At 37.0% G+C, this 25,265-nt stretch overlaps 1 protein-coding gene across 1 annotated transcript in view; it reads left to right on the top strand.

Annotated features, from left to right (window-relative positions):
• The window catches only part of CDH8 (cadherin 8), a 334,891-nt gene that overhangs the window by 167,178 nt on the left and 142,448 nt on the right, over positions 1–25,265 (top strand). The window contains exons 5-6 of the mRNA XM_058527946.1: positions 19,813–19,980; positions 23,466–23,653. Coding sequence (XP_058383929.1) covers positions 19,813–19,980; positions 23,466–23,653 — 356 coding nt within the window. The remainder of the gene's footprint in view (positions 1–19,812; positions 19,981–23,465; positions 23,654–25,265) is intronic.

Here is a 25,265-nt window from a genome sequence, read left to right as displayed (position 1 = left end):
GGAGCTGCAGCTCGCTGCCTCTACCCAGCATCATGAGAGAGTAGTGTACCACATATCACTAGCCCAGGAAAAGATCAAAATTTAAAATTCAAAGTACAGTTTCTACTGAATGTTTATCACTTTTGCACCATAATAAAGTCGAAAAATCGTAAGTTGAACCATCCAAGATTGGGAACTGTCTGTATTATCATTATTGTTGTTGTTGTTATTTGAAAAATTGGGTTGAATTTCATGAAAGGCAAGTGGAAAAAATAACAGGACATTCTTGAATAATGATGATAATTGGTTTAGATGAATACAAACATGAATGATTCAGGAAGATGGAATAAGGGAGTCTCAAATAGAGCTGCTTGCAAAGAATAATCACTCTCAAGAGAATCAGTCCTTCGTTTTTCAAAAACCTGTGGAACTTTCCACTTGGGGTGAAACCCTGATTCAGAAGAAATTTTGAGGAGTATAAGTACTGATATATAACTTATATTCATTCCCTTACAGTTAGAAAATTTTGTGGTTAAAATATGGCAACAAATGGATATTTCTGCCTATACAGGTTTAATCTATATTTATAGAAGAAATGCATTTTTCAAACTTATGTGTGCTGGGTACTGTGCTTAGATCAAGTGAAAAACACAAAAGTTTTGAGTTCTCATAGGCAAGGACTAAGGAGCATGTGGCAATATAAATAAAGCAAAAACAAAAATCTTTAATGATTTAAGAATTATACAAGAGTCACTTTACAATTTGTGGTTATATGTAATTTCCCATTCAAAATCTTAAATGTGATTATTTTATTATGAGCTGGGCTGTTTTATATGACCATGAGGAGCAGAAATGTGGAATTCAGTAAATCAGTGATTTCAGCGTTTGTAAGGTTAATGGGGTTGAACTGAGTGGTAAATGTAAGCATAGCCATAATTAGATAGATTTTTTTATATCTGGAGAGTTTCTTTAAAAGTAGTTCCCATGTGTGGTAAAATTTTATTGTGTGTGACAGAGTACTACTGGAACTTTCCTTTCCATCCCATTAACTTTAATAATGTTGCTGTGATATTATCTATCTTAAAAGCCACCTTTGTACTCTGACATCTGTGAATCTCTTAAAGACAGGAGCTGAGATTGCCTAATTGTGCTATTTAATAACAAATACAGTCATGAGCTATAAATGCAAATGATAATAATGACTTTATTTACATGATGTAACAAAATGCAAATTGGATTCCTCGGCTCTCGTTCTCAGGAGAGTATAAATTAGCAACCCCAGACACAAATAGTAATAATAGAAACTTACTATGTACCAGCCTTTGGACAATAAAGCCAAAACACTTAGGAATTGAAAGAGCTGGGATGAAACCTCATTGGTCCTCAGTTCCTCCTTTGCAAAACCAGGTCAAGGAAAGAAGTAGCTCCACAAAGTTCTTATGGGACTAGCTTTGCTCTCTCTGTGACTTCAGTCAAGTCATTTGAGTAAGATGACTCCATATCAAAGCAGCATTCTTAGCAACCGTGTTCTACTCACTTCGCAAAGTCCTATTTTTAAAATCTTTCCCTTATGAGGTAACTGTTTGAACAAAGATTGTTCATAATCGAGTATCAAGAAAATGTTTATGAGTGTGGTACTTGTTGTGTGCTTTTCCTCGCTATGTGTATACATTTCTGTAGCTATTCTAAAGTAGTTAGAAGGAAATAACCCCACCCCACCCCCACAGTGTTTCATTTTCTATCCGCCAGGTATACCAAATTGCAGTAATAAAATATTAGAATTGTCACAATGGAATCTATTCTGAGGTGACATCACTTTCTATCACAGTTGAAAATAGATATGGGGAAAAACCCATTTAAAAACAGCATTTATCTTATTTACATTTCATATGAACTCTAAAGTAATGTGCCTCCTACAATCTGGAAAACAGTTATTGAAGATTGACATCTTAAGTAACTGAAAAATGTGCTGAAAGGAAGCAAAAAGACAAACATAAGCTCTATGTTACGTATAAACATTTATTTATAACAAAGCTAAGCCTCTGAAAGGTCGCTGTGTTTCTGAGAGAAAGAAAGACTTAAGGTGGTGACAATGTGGTTTAGAATTTCAGGGAGACAACATGGTGTGTGAAGTCCTGAATGTGAACTTTGGAGTCAGAGGAGGTTCAACGTCTGTCTCCAACATTCCCTAGTTTGTGCCGATCACTGAGATATTTCATACCCCTGAGACCCTATTTACATCCTAAGGATGGAGAACTGTAGCTACTTTTAGAGTTCTTCTAAGATTGAGATAACATATTTAGTGTGCCCAGCACATAATTTCCACTCAACTTCTTGAGTTCCTTTACCTGAAAAATTTAGAATTTTCATTAAAGGGCATTAACCCAAATACCACCCCCTTGAATCTTACATTTCTCACTACTGGGTCATACCGACTGAAATTGTTGGTAACATAGGTCATTGACTTGAAAATAAATTTAGGTGGAAAATTGAGGGTTGCTCACATTTAATATGCATAAAAAACTCACCCTTATTATCTTGGTGGAGCAGCCCTAGGATGCAGGACCAGAAGGCCCAGCTGTATGATCTCTGAGCAACTGAGTGGGAAATGGCATTTTCAGAGCCAGCTCCCACCTCACTGGCAGTAGGTCCTGGTTTTCACATAATTTCTCCACCATTCATGGTTGTTGCATTGACAAAGGACTGTCTTCCTCCGTGCTGGCTGCCAACATCTGTCTCTGAGTCAATTTGTCTCATTTTTCCATGCAACCATTTCAATAAATGTCAAGGTGCTGAATCTTTACATGTGCAAATATTTATGTAAGAGTGAGACTAGCACAACAGGAATTTGATCCTAAGGTATTCAGAATGTTTCACAAGCATAAATTAATTACACCATGCAGCTCCCTGTTGAGTAGAGAAGTCCTCTCCTGGCTCTTGAGCATTCTGTGGCCAGGGTTTTCCTCTATAGAGATGAAGAGGTGGGGAAAGTCAGCTCTAATTAGACCTCAACGTATCTTCAGAAGAGGTCTGCAGATAGTCATTTACTTGTATGTGTTTACCTTTATATGGTATTTCTCACATGGGAAAAAAATATTCATATATCGAGTCATTGAAAAATATTCAAGTGTGTTGAGGGACTATTAAGTGTCAGGTAGTGTTCTAGGGGCTGGGTAAACATCAATAAATAAGAAAAGTCAATTTGTTTATTCTCTGTCTACTCCCACTAGAATACTCGTGGGTGGAGACTTTGATAGCTGGGTAAGGAAGAAGGGGAGTGCCAGCTGAGAGTGGTTATCATTTTGTAAAGGCTGTTCAGAGAAGCATCACTAATAATTTGACATTTGAGTAGAGATATCACAATGCGGTTTTTACAAATGAAGAGAGGATCAGAGAGATAAAGTGACTTGCTCGTGGTCACATTGCCTGTGGTGTGCACCTGGGACACAGTAGGTGTTGAGATTCTAAGTAAGGGACTGTTATTTTACAACATGGAATCACAGACAATCTGTATGGTATTTATCAAAGTGTTCAGAGGACTAAACAAGGCATTAGTCATACATTTTTGGAGTGAAAAAGATTAGATCAGGAATACTTTTATTTACTTAATTTTTTGGTGAGGAGGATTGGCCCTGAGCTAACACCCATCGCCGATCTTCCTGTTTTTGCTTGAGGAAGATTGTCCCTAAGCTAACATCTGTGCCCATCTTTCTCTATTTTGTATGTGGGTCGCTGCCACAGCATGGCTTGATGAGTGGTGTGTAGGGCCGTGCCTGGATCCGAACCCATGAACCCCAGACTGCTCAAGCAGAGTGGGCGAACTTAACCACTACACCATGGGACCGGCCCAGGGATACTTTTATAGAAAAGAGGATGCTTAACACCGCAGGAAGTAAATTTTGATAGAGAGGGGCAGGGCAGTTAGATGCTAAAGTAAGAACATAAGGAAGTATAGAAAACAAATTTAATGTGATAGTGTTACTATAGAATGATGCATCAAATGATAGCAGGGTTCAGAATAGGATGGGATGAATCTGAATTTTAGCTGGAAGTTGCTCTTACCTGCCTCATCTTTTGGAATGTGAACTATTCCAGACCAGAAAACAGTACTTCATTTATCTTTATATCTCTAACTCTTAGTACCACGTCTGGTAGTTTCGCCATAAACATCTTTGCCACAACCACTTTACCCCAAGCACTTTCACAGCAAACATTTTGTCTGCGTAACTAATTGGTCGTAAGGCAATTTTGTTGTAAAAAAAGATATAATCACTGGTTGACAGTTTGGTTTCATTTCTACATTGACGAATCTTAGCCCTCATAATGGTCTATACAGTGAGTAGTTGATGTCATGGTCTTAAAATACTGGATGGATGACGGCAACTATGTATATTGACTTGATAGAAAATATGGTGATAAAAGTTAGTGCAAGTGTGAAATAATAAGATAGTGTAAAGCCAGATTGCATACTAAACTACAGAATGATATATCAGTTTGCAAATTCTTCAGGGTAGCACAATCACAACACAATGCAAGGCTCAGTTACAAATATGCATCCTGGTATTTGGAAACTGATACTTCTCTTAATGAACGTGGAAATTTGAGTGAAAAAGAAAAAAAAGTGCAATGCTGAAGGATGAGATGAATCAACAAGCAAAAAAAATGTATAATACTATGAATGAAAGACTTGGAAGACAAGTGCTCAGGTACAATCCACAAAATAAAATCAGTTATTTGTGCCGTATTTGCCATGAATCTACACAGATATAAATGTATTAAAATATTTTCTGTACTTTCATTGTTTGCAATAAAGTCTTTTTAATGTTGTTATTAATTTTACTTTTATTTTATATTATTTTATCTTTTTTACAGCAAAATTGCCTTACAACCAATTAGTTATGTGGCAAAAATGTTCGCAGCAAAGATGTTTATGGCAAAGCTACCTAGAACCTCTTAGTACAATGCATATTTCATTAGAAGTTCTCTGTCAATGGTCATTGATTTGAATGACATTATTGGAGCCTTTGCAAAGATGAGGCATTAAAGAGAATGGGAGATGGTGACATGGCTTCTTTTGCCCTGCTGTGGATGGGCTAAGAAAACAGAGTTAAATTTGGAATATTTTGACAGAATTAGCATAAGTATGAAAGATCGCTAGGGAAGAAAGAAAGGTTGATTTTATTTATCATCTTCCTGATTCCCTCACATAAGACTTCTTTGGATATTCAGTTCACTCACACAAGAAATGGAACTCTAGAATTCCCTCACAGATCATCTGCATACATGAAGAGAGTCAGGCTTATGAAATTTTATTTGCCTCTAAATATACAAACAACAACAAAAATAATTCCACACTTTGGAAACATTAAATGATCAGACAAGTAGCTTCTGAAAGAATGACTGACAGGTTCAGAAAGAATCAACAGCATCCCCTTATCTTTGGACCCCCTTGGGGCCATCACTTGGCAATAATAATTATTATTAATTATTAATAATATTTATTAATTAATAAAAGAGAAAGGAAAAAATTAAGGATCTCAGTAATTATCAGTAAAATAAGCCTCTATCTATGACAGTATATTTTGATGTGTTCTATAGGTTGTCAGGGAGCTTATGTTTTTAAGAAGGATGGATGAAGAAATACGCTATTGCTTAGGTACATGAGTTCTTGCCAAGAGAGATATTGGAATTGGAGTTAGGAAATTCTGGATTCCAACATCATTTACTGGTAGTAAGACCTTAAATAAGGCATTTATTATGCTGTATTTTGAAACAGTAGGAAAAGTGTGTCTTCTAGGCAACCTTATATGTATTTCACCGATTTAATCTCTTGACCACCTTAGAAACAAAGGGTGAATGGTTCTCATTTAATACGGGAAAATCATGATGAGAGAGGGTAGATGACTTGTTCGAAGTCACTCAAAACATAAACATCAGATTTGAAGACAAATTTATTCCTTTGTCCTAGTCCAAAATGATTTTTCTGTATCACATGATTTCCCTTAAATATGTTGCGGTCATGTGCACACACAGAGGATACTTCAAGAGATGGTATTTTTTTTCAGCATTACACTGCATAAAATAACATGTGCAAGTAGTGCCTTCAAGTTTCTTAGACTCAATGGCTTGCATTCTTTGTATTGTGAGAAGATCAAAAACAGGTAAACATATAAACCTCAGGTTCTGTAATTAACATAAGCAACTGCAAGTTTGAAGGATCAAGTCTTTCACCTACTGTGGGTATTCTGCTGCAGAGAATCTTATGGAGGCCCTCCAACCAAACCCAATGCTTAGCAAATAGGAGGTAATTAGTGAGTGTCTACTGAATTGAATTGAAGGAAGCAGATATATAGAGAAAGTGGAATTTCAGTATTCATTCATTCATGCACCAAATATGTGTTCCCATAATATGCATCTTCACTTAGATTTGTTGGAACAAAGACATTAAATACAAAATACACAAAACAGCAAAAGGAGGAGAGAATGGAGCACGAGAAGAGGTTGATAAGAATTAGGAAGAGAAAAAGAAGGGGGAATCATAATTTTCACAAATCAAGAGCAGGAAAGGGAAGATGTACTTATTCGTTAACAGTTTTTAGTTTTAATATAGAGAATAAAAATTATAAGCCAGTTAATATATTTGGAGAACAGATCTCTGATGTATTTTGACAACTGTCACTAAGGGAACAAAAGATCCATAAAAATCTGCTCTGAGTAACCCTCTGTATGATAACTCTCTATTAACTAGAACATCTACCTTAATTTCCATTCTGACTGGCTTTGCCTCTGGCTTGCCTTCTAGGAAGGTCAGACAGCCTCTTGTTTATACCAGTCTAATTATCTATGTCCTGGAGGGACATAGAGATCCATTCCCCTATGCTTGTCTCTCTATCATGGGGCATAATCATACCTGGATTTCAATATCCATAGATGTCCCGGGCTAATCGTAATTGAATGTGGTCTATATATATGAGAGCCACTGATAATGAATAGCTCCTGCAGGTGACATATGTCTGTCTCATTTTTTTCTGCAAGGTAAGTTATCACTCTCCTGGTTCTACAAATGAAAAAGCTGGAGCCCAGAAAGCCAATGAATCGTGAGCCTTGTTGCCCTGTTTCATGTAGCTTGGCACATTGTAATATGTTCCCCTGCTTTCACGCTTAGAATGTGAGGATTGTGAAGTTAGCCTCCTTGTCTGTCTTCTCCACTATATCGTTAGTACCTGAAACACTATTTGACATATGGTAGGTTCTTGACAAACATTTTTGAATGACAAATTTATTTCTTGTCAGTCTTTTAGCCGTGCTGCTTCTTCCCCGTATTCTGTGCAAAATAGAGCCCGGGGCATTTTGTATCACTTGCCCTCTTAAATCCACGAATGGGAGCTGAAAGGCATTGACTGCATGAGTCCAAATAATTTTTGGTGGGAAAAATATTTAAATATTTAAAAATACTAAAAAAAAAAATAAAAAAAGAATAAAATAAAGAAGAACTCCTGATAATAAGCAAGAGTGAAAAGGAGGGGCGAGTATTGTGTCAGTGGAAGGAAGCGGATGATACTTCTTGCACAGACGCCGATCGGATTAAGAGGGAATCACGCAGCAACATTGTTTGAGAAGAGGTATGAGGGGAGGAGGAGGAGAATTCTATTTTGAGAGATGATGTGAAGGAAAGGAGCAAAGTCACTCTGCTGGGAAGACAGAGAGCCTGCAGCCCCAAAGAAGAATGTAGGAGGATTTCAAAAGCAGAACTCGTGGAATGCAACAAAGGGGTCATGGAGGGTTTTGGATTGAAAGGCACGAAAGGAGTGGTGAGGAGATTACCCAGAGTTAGTTGTGAGATCTGTGCCCCTTGAATTATTGTAAACGAGACAAGTTGGCAGAATTTTAAGTGATTCTGATATTAACTCCTCTCCTTTTCACTTTTGTACATCTCAATGTTTTGTAAACATCTTTGGCTGACAAGGAAAAAGCAGTGGAAGCATGACAGCGGTGGAAAACCCTAGAATATTTCTTTTAAACCCAGCCTGGTTTGTGATTCTTATTGTGAAAGAAATTGAGGCAAGTTCTCAGCACATGTTTGATGCCATTGTGGCAGCTACCATAATTAAAGGAAGACCCTTCCCTTCCTGGCCAAACCCTGTCATCGAAGTGTAATGCCACTCTGACCTGTTTTAAAGCAATAGAAGCAAATTGTTGCCCCACAACTCTGAAGCCTTGGGTTGAGATTTTATGAATGGGAACCTTACCCAGTCACATGTAGAAATCATGCAATGCTCGTTTGTTGCTGAACATGCAATGACCCAGGGGACAAAGGCATGATTTGATGTGCCAGAAATTTCTCTAAAAATTTGAAATCGACAATTTGGTTAATTCGGGAAACTTTATTAGCAAAGGCAATCCCTTTGCCGGTGTCTTACTTACTCTCTGCATTTTATAGATACTTTAAATTAAGATTAGTGGGTCACAGGAAATTCTCTTAGGGAGGTCACTCAGTTAGTTTAGCATTTCTGTTAGAACTTACTGAAAAAGGAAGAGCAATGACTATCATTTGAGGCCAACAGGCAAACCTACCATGCAGTGTACTCAGAAGTTAGAGATTAGTGATCATCTAGTACTTCCAAGGTGTAGTAGAGACAAGTTGGTGTAATGGCAAGTGCTGAGAGGAACATTAGGTCTACTACTGTCTCAGCCATGTTGAAACTTACAAAATATAATTTTACCAAGATCTCAAAAGTTCATGTTTCTTAATCTTTTGGCAGGAACTGTAGTAGTTACCTTATTGGATGGTTGTTAAATGTAAAGAAGAGGTGATGATGATTATCTGATAGCTATGCATGTGAATATCTACTCTTTGCCAGCCACCCTGCTAAACACATAAACTTTATACCTGTGTAGGGCCTGGTACAAAGAAAGCTCAATAAAATAGAGGAATACAATTTTTTTTGTGTGTGATTGATCTTCATAATCACCCAACAATAACATAGTATTATTGGTAGTTATAGTAGTAGTAATAGTGATCAGCTAATTACTATTTCATTATTGGCTAAATATTTTACATGCATTATTTTCCTTAATAATCATCTTAAGAAAACAAAAAAACTGTAGGGTAAGCACTATCTCTATGTAACAGAAAAGAAAACAGTCTCAAAGGTAAGGCAATTACCTGGGTTATTTATAACACTTGGACGTGGAAGGGCCAAAAATCAAACCCAATGTCTGATATCAAATCCTGGGCTCTTAGAACACCATGTTCTACTTGTCTATATTGGCAGGCTGTGATCAATATGACATGCTGTGTCAGGTCGAGACTTGAGCCAGAAAGTTCCAATGAGGGATGAGAGTAATTAGGACCACTTTAGCACTTGGGGATAACGGCACTTCAATTAATATTTGTTTTGAGTATCTATTATGTTTTGCGAACAATGTTAGACGCTATTTCATATAATATCAGGTGGGTGTTACTATCTCTGTTTTCGAGATGAGGAGACTGAGGTTCTAAGAGTTGAAAAGAGTTGCTTAGCTTTATTGAGACTCAGGTCTCAATCCTGGCTCCATTTCTTAGTAGGCGGCTGCAGAGTTTGTGCTTTATCTACTCCGCAACCTCACCATTCTCATCTGCTTAAGTTCCGAATGGCTAGGAGAAAGCATCCAATTTTTTAGCGACTTTCACTTTGCTTTTTTAAACCACCCATACTTATTATATGTATAATTAGTTATTGGAATTACGGCTTAAGGAAAGAATAGTGCCATCATGTTCTTCACAGAAATAATTCCACTTGATTGAGGAGTCCCTGGAAGTGTTTTCATTTAGGGGAAAAGAAATTTCACCTTCATTCTGAATAGGAATAATTGCAAGTATTTCAGTGTAACTCAAAATTGGCAATTTGAGAAGCACGAGTTATTGGCTAGCCATGTGTTGATGCTATAAATGGTGGCCTGTGCAGAATTATTTAATAGGAGAATCCAGGGGCTACAGAAGCAACCATCCATACAATAAAGTCACTATGCACATTGTGTGTAAAGATATAGAGATGGGTATCATTGTTAATTCATTTATAACTATTTCGTATGTTATTCCATATGGATATGGATATAGACATGGCTGTGATCCACACAATGGGGTAATTAAGAAGTTATAGCTATTTAGTCAAGAATATACTGCATTATAAGGCAGGAAATTCACATGTAAGGAAGCGATTTATACACATTGAGATAGTTGAATGATCCTCAATGGTCTGATTTAAAGCATTCAAGCCTGCTGTTCTCTAGCAACAGTTTTCAAACGCAAATGGGGGAGGTCATATAGGGGCGAATATGTAAAATCTATATGGAAGAAATCGTGTCTGTCAAACAGACTCATGATAAGATGCTGTGATGAAGAGGAGGATATTGTTGGACAAATATCTTCCTAAGCACTATGTGGAGATTTTTTGGCAAAAGGAGAGTATATTAGTTCATTAATATTTCATAACTGAGATTCTAGAGACCCAGATTTTGGATCCTTGCTTGGCCAAAGTCTGTGTGACCTTGCCCAAGACCTTTCTCATTCCTGGGCCACATTCCAAATCCCTAATATTCATGTGATAATACATTTTCAACTCTGGAAAATGAACTAAACTTTCCTATGAATGATTATAGGAAAATTTGAATGTCATTTATATATTTGCGAAGAGAAATAAATAATAATGGAACTTCAAAAATAATGAGTAAGATTAGAGCATCATTGGTAAAGCATGTAGACCAAAGCAATTGTTTTTTTCATGAATTCACCCTCAATTAATTCAATTCATGAAATGTTACTTGGATACACAGCTCATAAGCATCACCCCTTTTTGAGTAATCCAAGAATATCTGAGTCAATAGAAAACTACACCATAAATTTATACTGAGACATTTAATAAATAACTCAAATGTCAATTATAAAATGGGTAAAATATCCAGAGAAACAATGAGAACCCTTGGGTTCTATAATCTACAAAACTTACTCACCTCACTGGCATTCATTGAAGTGTTATGTCCTTCCTCTGACAAATTGGCATGACCTAAAGATGTGACACTTGGAATGGTATGGAATAATGCTTGAGCCTCCCTTGAGCCTTAAGGCAGCAAGACTTGAGTTCCAATCTTGATACTGTCCTCCCCTAAGTGGGTCTGTGACCTTATAACCATACCCAAACATCTCTGGTTCCTGGAGATATGACAATTACTAATATTCATCAAGAGCATGCATACTCCTGTACTGACTCCCTAAAGCAGCTAGAAAAAACTCCAATTACCATTTTTCCTGTCTCTCTTTCTTCCTCCTTCTTCTCTACTTCCTACCTTCTCTCTTCCTTTGTCATATTTTCTTCTCTCCTACGTTTGTTCATACATATTATGTGCCAGAGATTGTGTTCAGTTCTGGGCATACAAGGATGAATGAGACTTGGATGAATGAGACTTGGTTCCTGTCTACAGTAATTTACTATCAGGACAGGTCAAAATCATAGGGGAAGTGCTGAAATGGAGAAAAAACATAAAAGCAAACGCTATGAGAAAGTTTCTAGCAAAAATGCATAAGATCAAAATGAAGAGAGTGATTAGTTCTACCTGGGAAGGCTTCTTGGCATCTGAAACATCAGAGCTGGGCCTGAAAGGATGGATGGGATTTCAAGGGGTCCAATAAAGGGCAAGGATGGTCTAGACTGCATTATCCACACAAAGTAGTGGAGGTGCCAAAGTATGTGAAGTCTGAAGAAAGATAAGTGTCTGGGGAGTGAAAGACATATACTGGGTGGAATGTTGTAGTAAAAGATGAGTTTGAGTACAGATTATGTAGAGAATTGGATGCAAACAAAAATTTTTTTTGTTCGTTACCTTGAAATCACTGTGGAGGCTTGCCATTTTGATGTTGTGAGGGATGTTCATATCTTGTAGCATCATTGAATATAATCTTTGTTTCTAATTTTTAAACTAAGTTTATTTGGGGGCCGGCCCCGTGGCTTAGCAGTTAAGTGCGCTTGCGCTCCGCTACTGGCGGCCTGGGTTCAGATCCTGGGCGTGCACCGACGCACCACTTCTCCAGCCATACTGAGGCTGCGTCCCACGTACAGCAAGTAGAAGGATGTGCAACTATGACATACAACTATCTACTGGGGCTTTGGGGGAAAAAAGGAGGAGGATTGGCAATAGATGTTAGCTCAGAGCCGCTCTTCCTCAGCAAGAAGAGGAGGATTAGCACGGATGTTAGCTCAGGGCTGATCTTCCTCACACAAAAAAATAAATAAGTAAATAAATAAATAAAATAAGTTTATTTGAATTATTACCACTGAATTACTACCTAAATTTTCTTTACCTATATATGTATTAATAGGTATATATTTATAAATTGTAAGTACAAATTAAGTATATATATCTGTGTGAGTATATATACACACACATATGTATGTATATGTATATATTTATAAAAATAAATACAAAAATATGTGTATATTTACATATATCTTTGTATATGTATCGATATTTATGTTTGTATGAAGTAAAACATTTGGCTTTTTTATCTGTCACGTAATAATATCAACCTTAAACTCTTGTTTGGCAATTAATAACATTTTACACATGAGATTGGTGACCCTCAGTGAGTTTCAATGACTTGCCCAAGATCACATGGCTGGTAGTACTCCTGCCAAAATATGTTCTTATCTAATTAACCCCTCAGCTCTTTTTCTAACAGATATAGTCCTATGCTTCCTATTGCAGAGTGCTGGGAAATTTGGGAGGTGGAGGAGAATCTCCTTCACAAAAACACATCGTTATCTTCATTTATATTCTTTGCCATATTTTTACGGGCACTTTACAATATAGAATAATCATGGCATACACTAGTTTTAAAATAAAATTTAAAAATCGTTGCAATATAAGCAACTTGTGTTGCTACAGAATGTTTATAACATAATTCTTAACATCCACTTAATATTGTATGCTTTTGATCTCTATAACATTAACTACTAATTGAATATTTCCCTACTGTTACATATTTAAGTTGCTTCCCTTTTTAAAAACGTCATCCAAAACAGTGAACACCTTAATCTAAAAATTTGAGGCATCGGGAGAAAGAAAAATTTATAATTTCCTTGGAAGAAGTTTTTAGTTTTAAAAATACCAGGTGGAAGTATAGAAATAAGCTTTTGATTCTGGATACATTTAACCTGTTAGCTCTCCAATTATGTTGTATTTTACAAAAGCACCAGAAATATATGTGAAATCTAGTTTCTCCAAATACAGATGATTCTATCATCTATCTACGTATCTATCTATCTATCTATCTATCTATCTATCTATCTATCTATCATCTATCTATGTATCATCTGTCTATCTAATTCATAAGTTATAGTCACAAAGAAAAGGGAATGCAGGTTTTTTTGAATGCTGTAGAAGCTGAACAGTTTTCTAATGTTTCGCTTTCTCCTTTGTGATATATCTGCGCAGGTTTGGCATTATTGAAGACATTATATTGAAGCTATTATTCAGTGATAAGGTGGGCATGCGTTGAAGCATCTCTGGTTGTACATCCTTTACCCCTCCTAACTGTCAGCATGTAGTACAAATTACATAGTTAGCAGAAAGTATGGGTGCAGTATATGACCCCCAGACAGAACTTATCCCTGATAAATTTGTGCCACTTAACCTCATAAGTGAAAGACCCTTTTTCACAGATAGTAAGATGACAATTGCACATTGAATTGGCAAGAGTTTTGGGAATAACAAAGCTAGTGGTTTCATAACCAGGATAATGTGTTCGACAAGTCTTATTCAAAAGAGGAGCCTAGCACAGCATTTTATGTCTTTGCACGGCACAATCTGGGAGACCCTCAAAGAGTGAATTACAGTAATCAGCCTTCAAAATGACAAAAGAGTTAATCAGCATCTCCTTGCCTTTCTCATGAAGCCTCTCAATCTGGTGATATCACAGAAATTATAAAAAGAAGTCTTCATGACGGATATAAAATGCTTCTCAAATGATAGCACCAAAGACAATAGGAAGAAAAAAAACACACAAGTTTTAAATTTTTGAGATGAGTGAGACTGGATTCTAATCAGAAGTACTCCCTGGATGATGAGACATAAGGAACAGCTGTTTAGCACTTAGGAAGAATTTAGGGCAGGCTAGGATTTAAATTTTTAAACTGTTGCACCAGGGAAATCTCCATCTGATTGAATAAAGTTAAGATAAAACCGTGTCTTTTAAATACAGGAGAAGCAAGCACATCAGCCTATTCACAGTAGGGTAATGAATGCCAGTTTCAGAGCAAGATGATCCCCCCTTCCCTTCTTAATCCTCCTACAAGAGTTCACCTCCAATCCCTACCTTCCCACTCCCCACTCCCCAGTGCCAGGTCCAAAATCTCCATTGAATTAAATTCATGGAGAATGGACTATTCTCATTAATTGAATTTTCTGATTAGATTAGATTTTGAAAATGAAGTTGCAGGGAAACTCTTCTAAAATGTAATTGTTTACAATCTTTTTTTCTGAATCTACTCTGCAGTTAATGTTATTGAGAATCCAGCAGAGCAGGCTCATCCTCCTGAACGCTAATTGTGTTTTTTTCTTCTAAAATTGTTAGAGCCTCCTATTTTGGAGGAAAAAAGTTTGTCCTAGGGATGTTCAAGCATAACTAGGTAAGGAGTGTAGGTCTCAGCGCTAGAACCATTACTGAGTTGGAAATTTACAAAAGTCAAAGACTAAAGGCGTAATATTTTTAATTGTATCAACTCCAAGTCAATCCTGAAATTACCATGCTTAATTAACTAAGTTGATTTTCTTTTTTGTGAGGTTATTTATCAAATACCTACATCAAAGAGTTTTACTGACTGCTCCAGAAGGAAGCAATTTGTCATACTGCTTGCCATAAAATTGAAAACTCTAATTTGTTGCCAAGTTGGTGAAATTGAAGTTTAAACATAATATTTAAGCTTTAAATACATGAATGCATTGCTGGGAATTGAGAACGTGTGACTGAAAGCATGTGGGGAGACACGAGCACTACTTTTGCTTGACCGCTACTGTGAAAAAAGAGAGACAAAATTCATGTCTTGGGCGCTGGGAAGCTATTTAAAATTAGGACCCTCCAAAGGTGTTTTAAGTTAGTTTATTTTTACAAAAAGTGTGTAGGGATCTCCTCTCTGCCTTTTAAAAATCAAAGTTGAAATGTATAAAAATGCCATTTCATTGAGGATTTTAGCAACTTTTTAGTATTCATAAGTCAAAATTTTTAACTGCTCAAATCAGAGAGGGAAAATAACTTAATTACCATATTTTCCGCTCTGTGTTAGGTGATATTTAATACCAAACAAAAATTTTTAAAATATGGAAATTATCTCTCGTCTACAAAAGAAACAGCCTAAAGCTACTGCTACTGCTCAGGAGACTATGTGAGCCATAGCACATAATTCAGGGGAGAAGTAGAAGGAACTTTTAAGGTAGTTTTTAAGCTTCTATTTTAGGAGTTTATCACCATCTTGCAATATCTATGCGAGTGAAATGACCTGCCTTTTGAATAGGAATAAAAAGAGTTAAGCAACTTGTGTAGATGTGCCCCAACACAAGGAGAAAAATGGGAGAGTCATGGGTGCTTGTGGTTTTTCTTATCCTTCCTTTCTGGTCACAAGATAGCAGGAAAAAAGTTCTGGAAATTCTGTCTTGCATTTTCTAATGAGTTGCTGCTAGTTGTAAGGCTGAGACTAGAGGCAGTGGGCTCAGAAGTAGCAAGAGCTGTTCATTGTACAGTTTGTACTGAAGCCAATTAAGAGTTCTGCATGCCCTAAAGAAACCTTGGAGAGACTCCTTGCTTGCCTTAGGAATCAGGAAACCTACTCCCAATGTCGTATCAGAAAAGAGGGAATGTGAGGACTCCCAGATGTGCAGCTTCTCTACTGGGTCATCTTGAGCAATTCACTTGACTGGGATAGGTATTATTCTCACTTTATACATAAGGAAACAAATACTTGCTCTACCATCTCAAGGAGTGGTCCTTTTGACAGCAATACATTATTACATTGAAATACTTTTGAACTGTAGGTGTCTGTGTAAGAATGGCATCTGGAAACACGTTTACCACTTGGATGAAGAACCAGTATCCTAGCCATATCTTTTAGGTTCCTGGCAGGAATGGGGTAATTGAGGAGAGTTTAATGAAAAAACTATTGACAAAAGCATGGCCAGGTTAAGAGAGACCATCAAGGGCTGTGAAGCACACAAGACTAGTGACAGAAGTGTCATCATCACCCCTAGGCCTGAAGGAGCAATGGACTGGAGCGGCTATTGGACTCTAGAGTTTTGCTCTAGAAATATCTGAAGATAAAATCATAAAGTGGCCAAACATGTGATTGAAGTATTTAGGGAGTCTGGAACCTCACCTGTTCCGTTCTCACAATCGCCTAGGGTGATGTATGTTGATTAAGTCTAGTACAAACCCAGAAAGTAAGGGAGTTCATTGAGGCAATCCATAAAGGTCACTCTCCCATACTGAGAGTAGGTAGAGCATGCTGGTGAGTGGATCTGGAGGAGCAGTTGGAGAATATTCAGCACTCTAACCACCATCCAGATAAGCATTATATAAATTCTGATTGTGAAGGAAAAATTGGAAGGTCAACAGCATGTTTGAGTAACCATTGTGTGCCAAGAACTTTGCACAGACTATCTCACATAATTTTAGAATACCCACAATGAAAGGCTGATTGTGATGTCCATTTGACAGGGCAGCATATTGAGTCCTGATGGGTTTAGTAATTTATTCATGGTCACAAAGCTAGTGAATGTGAGAATAATATGAGAAACCAAACTTGCTTGACTTCAAAATGAAGGAGCATTTATAAGGGGACTCAAACTTGTGGATAGGTATGCATCTTAGGTAGTATGAAGCTATGTACCTCAATGGTGGGGGCATAAACATTTCTGTAACAGATGGAGACCCATGGAGTTCTTCTTGTCCCATTTAAGCAAGGCCCTCTGTCATGTTGCTTCTCTCATATTCTGATACAACTCATAGACACTAACCCAGGTATGCTATTTCCAACTGAGCCTCAAAACTATTTTAATTTCAAGTGTCTGAGAGACATCACAGTTTTTCTTTTAATTTACACTCTCATGATGTATTTTAAAAAAATGATGAGAATAATACATACCCGTCTTCTCTGACTCTGAGTAAATTGTAAGAACTCATCCACTGAAGTTACCTGAGAGGATGCATGTGTAGACCTCAGTCCATCAACTTCTTTAATAAAACTTGCTGTCTTCCTTGAGGCATTATATCAATTTCCTCTGATTTTTAGAAGCTCCACGTCAAATTTCAAAGTCTAATGGTGGGCTTTCATTTATGATGACCTTACAATGTGGTGGTACCTAAACTTTACAAACACTCGTGTAAATATCATGTGAGTAAAACAATTTCTAATCCTTACTACTGGAATTAGGCCTATAATGAAGACACTCTGAGGTATGAAAATATATATTCATAGCAGAGTAGCCATATTGGCATCTCATCATGCTAATGAAGAGGTTTTGTTATTATTACTGTTGCTGTTTTTTGCTCTTTTGTTTATTTTCCCCTCACCATAATCCAAGTCTGAGTGATTGCTATATTTCTATTTTACTTTTCTCTCTGTTTCTGTTTATAACCATGTAAGTATGATCTATTGAGTTATGTTATGATATGATCAAATCTTGAAACAAACCATTGTATTGAAAGACATTATTATGTTACTACCAATGTTTCCAAATAAGCAGAGTTATCCAATTGAGTGCTCCTGAATGGGAAACTCTGATATAAAAGTGGTGTCAGGGTTTAATAAAGTGCACGAGAACTCACAGCTCTTCCCGGAGCCTGCTCACTGCCTGGTGGATTAGATTTCCCTGGGCACTCGTGCGCCTCGCCTGCTACTCGAGTGATTCAGGGACTTGAACTCCTTTCAAACCTTTTACAGGCAGATGATTTAATTAGAGTATATGATTCAAAAAAACAGGGATTACAACTTTAGAAGTGGCCAAGAGAGTAGTTCATCCTCAATTTGAATTGAACGTTTATGATGTCCCTTGGGTTAGAAGTGAGGGGAAAATTATCTTGAATTCAGACAGTTTTTTTTCACTTGGGCCAGAGATGTAACACACGTCCACTCAATAGGAATATTCTGGTCTAGTCACAAAATTTTTATTATGGGCTTTTAACAGCATGGCAGGGGGGCATCTTATGACATAGAACTAAGTAAAAATTCAGGACACAGAAAAATATATTATCATTATTATGAGATATCTGATCGTTCTTTGAAATGGGAAAAAATTTGAAATAATTACAATATCCATTACTATGGGAATGCCTAAGTTACTCATAGTACATTCACAAATGAACAATTATGCAGTTCTAAGAAGTAATGAGTTGGACTTCTTTGTGATAATAAGAAAAGATCTCAAAGATATCCATTGTGTAAAAAGAGAAAATCCCGGAACAGTGCCTATATCATGATTACATTTGTGGTTAAATGTTCATATGCATATATACACATTTGTATGCATATACATATAATGGCCGTGGAATTATACACATAAAAATGTTAGCAATATTTATCTAGGGAAAGAGATATGAAGGTAGGGAGAGGGCTAAAGATTTTCAAAATACAGTTGTGTATCGCTTTTATACAAAAGTATATCCAGAAAACTTAAAGTATTGTCAATACCTCTCCAATGAGGAATTTTAAGAGCCTAACCATTAGAAGCAGATCCTTGTGTAACTGACAGAGAGAATCAGATACGGTCATATGCCGCTTAATGATAGGGATACATTCTGAGAAAATCTCCTTAGGTGATTTCATCATTGTGCAAACATCATAGAGTGTACTTACACCAACCTAGATGGTATAGCCTACTACATACCTAGACTATATGGTACTAATCTTATGGGACCACCGTTGTATATGGGATCCATCTTTGACCAAAATGTCATTATGTGGCGCATGACTATAACTTCAGAAGTATCTATGCAAATTTTGAATCTTTCACAAGAATATTAAATTACTAGTGAAACACACAAAAAGACAGATAGATAAAACCCTGAAAATATATCAGAAGAAAAAAACACTAACATTTTAGCACTGATGATATTATGTTATTTTGTACAATTTTATGTTTTACACTCTTTTATCTTTTCTATATTTCCTGTTTTTCTAAAATAGTTATTACTTTTACAATAGAAAAAAATGTTACTAAACAATTAAAATATAAATGTAGTTGAAAAGTACCTTAGGATTTGACACTTGTTTATATTAATTCTGATTGGTGTTTATTAGTTGATTCTAATAATGCATTTATTTCTTTCGTGTCTCTGATGTATTTGTGAGCTTCAGAATAATTTATCTTTGACCGCAGAGCCTTCAAGCTATTTGTGTATTTACTCCTCTTGGAGGAGAATTGGCGTCTATGATAAATTGTAGGATTCTTGCACTTCCCGGGCTTTCCTGGGTAGATGAGGCTGTTATGATTTATCCTTTAATTTGGTAGGCAAGAGTATGTCGTTCAGTTTGCTTTCTAATGTATATTCTTGCAAGTTCTTTTTTTATACATCATAAAATGTATTTTTGCAAGTTATCTACTAATGTCTACGATTACAATTTTCTCAGTGTTGGAGTTGCAGATGCACACCAGTTAAATGTCAAAAGACAACTGAAAATTACCTAAGTGGAGATGTTGTATACACCATGTGTGTGTTTTGTATGTGTGTGTGTGTGTGTGTGTGATTCACACATTCATTTTTGAATGAGCTGTCTGCCTGAAAGTCATTCTGCCATTTTTCCCCCTCAGCAATTATAAAAACTGCCCTTCCCAACATGGACAGAGAAGCCAAGGAGGAGTACCTGGTCGTTATCCAAGCCAAAGATATGGGTGGACACTCCGGTGGCCTGTCTGGGACCACGACACTTACAGTGACCCTTACCGACGTTAACGACAATCCTCCAAAATTTGCCCAGAGTAAGTGAATTTCCTGCACTGGGTGAGAATCTCAGTATAATGCTTTCATTTGAATTTATATTCTAACTTTCAGTGACATCCAAAAACCCGTTGGTAATCATTGAGTGCTTATTATATGCAAGATGTAGCAATACTTTCCTTTCTTTTGGGTACTAGATGTATCCCCTTTTCACAGATTTCTAAGAAGTTGAGAAAATTTCCAATTATCAAGCATATAATAAGTAGTGGAACCGAGAGTTAGAACCAGTGTGTCTGACTGCAAGATGTGTGCTTATTTCTCTATTCTATGGTACCTCCCATTAAGTAAACTTGAGACAATGACTAAAACGCAACTCAGATATTGCTGTATCATTAGTCTCACTTGGAGAAAAAACTAAATCTCTAGGGCTTGAGATGGGGAAGCAGATATGCAGTACACTTGCTGCAAAGTATACACTCCTCCTTCCTGCGACAGGGGATCATCAGAGATCACTGACTCTACTCGTCTCTGCTAAAGCTGTGCTCTGCCTCAGAGACCTCTCAGAAGCATTCTAGGCAGCACCATCAAAGAATTAGGGAGACCATCATTATTTGCCAACTTTCTTGTACTCTCATAGAAGCCCTTTCTTCTGAGCATTTATCCAAGTTATCTGACATAGAGAGATGATTTGGGAAGGCCTTTATGACATGGAAACTCTTGAATTGAGATATGAATGATGAATTGAAATTAGCTGGAACAAAGTGAAACCAGGGGAGGGAGGATAGATGTTGCAACTGGAGGAAAAGGATGTCCAAAAGCCCTCTGAAAGGAGAATATATGGCCCTGGGTGACAAGTAAAAGAATTTCACTACAGCTGGAGCACAGAGGCTGGAGAGTTAGGTTAGGCAGGAGTTAGCCATACCTGAATTAACAGGCCATTTTAAGTGCCATGATCTATGTCCTAAGATCACTAGAAAGCCATTAAAAGATTTTAAGTTGTAGGTTGAGTAATAGGATTTGATTCCAGGGAAATCAAAAAAATGAAATCTGGCCTTCTTCCAATGTCTTCTCCACATTACAGCCAGTTAAGGGGTGTTTGTAATCATTCATATATATGGTGGTGGTAGCCCTGGCAAGCAAGGGTGGTCACAGTGGAGAAAAGTGTATAGGTGTGATAGATATTTAAGAGGTAGTGATAACAAAAATCTAAGGATAGATTGCATTTTAGGTTGAGGAGGTGACATCATATTCTGACATGAGAGATTAGATGCACACTGGTGCTATTTGCTAGGATAGGAAATGTCACAGGAGAACCAATTTTTGACGATAGAGAGGAGAGAGGGGAGAGAGAAGGACAGTGAGAGAGGGAGAGAGAGAGACAGAAGCTGGGCTTGAAAATGACGCATTTGAGAGCTTTGAGAATTTACCTGTAGAAATTCCAAGGTAAAATGAACAAAAAAGATGCATTTTCATTAGGAATTTTAGAATTTTCACATCTGGCCATTTATAAGTCAAACAACAATGCAACCCTTTTTAATACAATTATTGAAATGGAGAATACCGTTTCTCCTATCTTTCCCTCGACTCTTTTATTTCTTTTTTCAGTTGCTATTATAGTTAATGCTCTCATATGCAACTCTTCTTTCTCAGAAAATGATTGTTTCAATTCAGCAATGGCAGATGAGTTTCAAAAGTGTTCTCTTTCTTAGAGGTAATAACTATTAACTATGATCACACTGATAGAGATGATGAGAATGAGCAGAATAGGAATGAATGAAGAACTATTCCATTGGCCTGGTTTCCCAAGGCTCCCTGATGCATGACTGGCAGCAAGGTGAGGCCCCTTGCTGGCTTGTTTACTTAATAAGCATACCTAAAGGGATCATCTCAAACCTTACCTGCAGTACAAAGTTTGAAGGAAATGGAATCATTACACCAATTAGGAGAGCATTGGAAGACTTGTGCTCAACATGAGGATTTTCAGTGCCTACCTTATGGCAAAACTATTTGGAAAACATTTTTGTTCCCCAGTCGCATAATTTCATGATTCTAAAAGATATTTTTATTTCATTAAATAAAAGTGTGTTAGTGCTAGAAGAAAAGTTTACACATTATCTGAACTAATCTTGTTCTATTGTGTAAAATGAGCCTAGGTTTATCCAAGGGACTCAGTGATTGAGTTCAAACTAGAATTAGGTAATGTTCTCTAGATTTAATTTTTCCTTTTGGGCTTTTAGTTCATTGAATGGTTATTTTTCCCTTGTTTTTGTTGCAATGGGACTAATACTTCCTGGTTGTCTGAGTTTGGGTTCCCCAGAAACAGGCACTGAGACGAGAATTTAATTATAAGTAGTTAATCTTGGAGATGATCCCAAGAAACGCCAGTAGGGAAGTGAGGATGTATGGGAGAGAAAGAAAGCAAGCCAATAATGTGCATTATCCAGCCAGCTACCACTGTGGGTGACTGGAGCTTTATCCCATTGGGAAACTCTGGAACACTGTAAATAAACAAAAGAAAAGAAATAGCTCAACGTTATATTACCAGAGTGGGGAGAAGCCTGAGATTTTATATAATAAGTTGTGTGAGTCTTTGAGGACTGCTTCTGTGGGGGCATTAATTTTCTGGTAGTTCTGGCCTGACAGGCAGTGGACAAATTGGGTTCTGAAGGCCAGAAAAAACCCTCAGGCAAAGAAATGTGGGAGATGGCAGTTCGATGCAGGGCAGGTGTGTGCTGAAGTAGTAACCGCCAGGGCTTATGGTTAGGGTACCAACAGCTTCCTCTACACCAAAGAAAGTGAGTGATACCAATACAACAACTAAAGTGATTTGAATGAAAACAGGACTGATACCACTAATTAGACATATTTTAATGCCCCCAGAGGAGGATGAACATACACTACAATTATATTTTGCCTAGAGAGTTTTGAAGGTAGAATTTTTGGTCTTCAGAGCAGTGAGGACTTTAGTAACAAGAGAAGTGTTTCATGTGTCTGAACAGCTTGGTGCAGGGCACAGCAGAAGTTTAGTAATTGGATTTTTATCAAAAATGCTCTACAAGACTGTAAATATAAAGGTAACTTCAAAAGTGACTTTCAATGTGTTACACATTGCATCTTTCTGTGCTGAAATTAGCTTAATATTTTATGTTGGGCAACAAGGAATATCCCCACGGGCAGCCAATGTGATTATACAGCAAATAGGAAAGGACATTCACATAGACTCACTAACATCCTAATATAACTGCTCCAAATACATACTTGGTAAACATATGCTTGAACAAATTCCATATCTCAGGAGAGTCTCCAAGAGCGATCACTACTTCTTCTGGGAACTATTTGTCTCTGACTCATTTAAAAGATTGTATATTCCACAGCAAAAGGGGGATTTTTATCTTTCCCATCACTGTATTGGTAGCATCTATACAGGAGTGCCCAGAACAAAGGAGGTGCCCAATAAATATTTACTAAATAAATTAATGAATGGATGGAATTTTTACAATGCTCAGTGTTTCTCCTCTTTTCTAAGGTCTATATCACTTCTCAGTACCAGAAGATGTGGTTCTTGGCACTGCCATAGGAAGAGTGAAGGCCAATGATCAGGATATTGGTGAAAATGCACAGTCATCATATGACATCATTGATGGAGATGGAACAGCACTCTTTGAAATAACTTCTGATGCCCAGGCCCAGGATGGCATTATAAGACTAAGAAAGGTAAGCTAAGGACGATTTTGTTCATCTTCAAAATGTCTCTTTGAAACTTAAGTTTTATAGTTTGGGTAGACTTCCTGACATGTTCTTAGAGCTGATTTAGCTTCTTTAGTTGTGAAAAAGTAACGTCCTTTTTGTACCTCGTGTCCCTTGGCCTTACTTTCCATTTCAGCTAAAGCTCAGGTAAGCAGTTACCATGGTGGTACTAGCCTTGCATCTCACCCATTATTTCTCTCCTGTCTATGCCTCAGTGTTTTTCCATAAGCTGCAGAATTTGCTCAGTTCTTGTACAGAGCACTCCAACTGTGTAGGGAAGTCAACACTCTGAGGGACAAGCAAAGAGGGGCAAAGATCGGTGGACAGTTCCTAGTCTTTGAAGACATTATTCTGAGGCATATTGTCTATGGTTCCTAAGAGGACTTCCCAGTGGGAAGAAACCTCATTAGTCCACAGAGGTGGCAAGTTCATTGGTTTTTAATCCTTTTCTGTATAACTCGCCCCATTTCTGTACTCCTGCTTCCTGGAACAACTTTTCAAAATTCTCTGCAAGTCCCTAAGTCTTTATTGCAGGCTCTACTTTCAGGGAAACTCAAAGATAGACAAAGCAGTCAGCTTCAGTTCTTCTGGCTAGATATGTCACTTGAGGCACAAGACCAGCCCTGCTACCATTGGATACTCCAAACCATGCATCAAAAGTCCAAGCACTGTGGTAAATGAAGCTCATCTTTGCCTTGCTCCTGGGTGTGGGGCTACCATTGGAGAAAGAAACATCTCCATAAATAATACAAATAGTACAAGACAATTTGTGACTGCTTTTGCCAGCAACCAATTATTTGGTGGTAGATGTGAAAAATTCTGTACAACATTTTCCATATATATTTTTCACTATGATATCTACATTCATAGGTAGTACACAGTTCAGTATTTTATGGACATGGGTATTTGCAAGGAGAAATATCCTCATCGTGATTATTTTGTTCAATATTGTTCATCAGATCTTTGTCATGAAGTAGTACAACTTTTAATTTTTAAATTGCTTGTTTATGAATAAGAAGATAGATGGTGGGCCACACTATTAGGAGCCAAAAATACACAGGTATCTGCTTCCAATGGTCATGCTCTTAAAATCCCCATTGGACAGCTATTGACAATGGGAACCTGGAATTTTCTGGATATACTTTTGTATACAAAATAAATTTTAAATATCAATTTAGAGGAAAAATGGCTGCATTTATTTTAACTCTCTGCTGAGCAACACTACCTTTATATCTGGCTTGAGTTTAGGATCAAGAGTTGCAAAGTATTTAAAAACTCATTTTTGAAATAGAGTACAGTATAATTACAGTTGAGTCCATTATTGAATAACCCAGAGCCACATTTTCCTTGGGTAACGATTCCTAATGTCATTTTTATTGTTATTATTAACTACTATCCTTTGTTACCATAAGGTACTTTTATAAACTGAAGCAATTGGCTGTTTGCTGTATTTTTATCCACTGTTATTCATGAACTTGGAAGCAAATATATACATCTTGACACTAAGAAACACATGTATTTTACTCTAGAGAACAATGTGTAGGAAGCCATATTTCCACAATTCATGGGTTCTCTTTTT

The sequence above is a fragment of the Diceros bicornis genome, chromosome 32, assembly GCF_020826845.1.
Source record: "Diceros bicornis minor isolate mBicDic1 chromosome 32, mDicBic1.mat.cur, whole genome shotgun sequence".
In the NCBI taxonomy this organism is placed as follows: Eukaryota; Metazoa; Chordata; class Mammalia; order Perissodactyla; family Rhinocerotidae; genus Diceros; species Diceros bicornis.
Note: the sequence above shows the minus strand (reverse complement) of the source record. Positions and strands in the feature narration are given on the sequence as shown.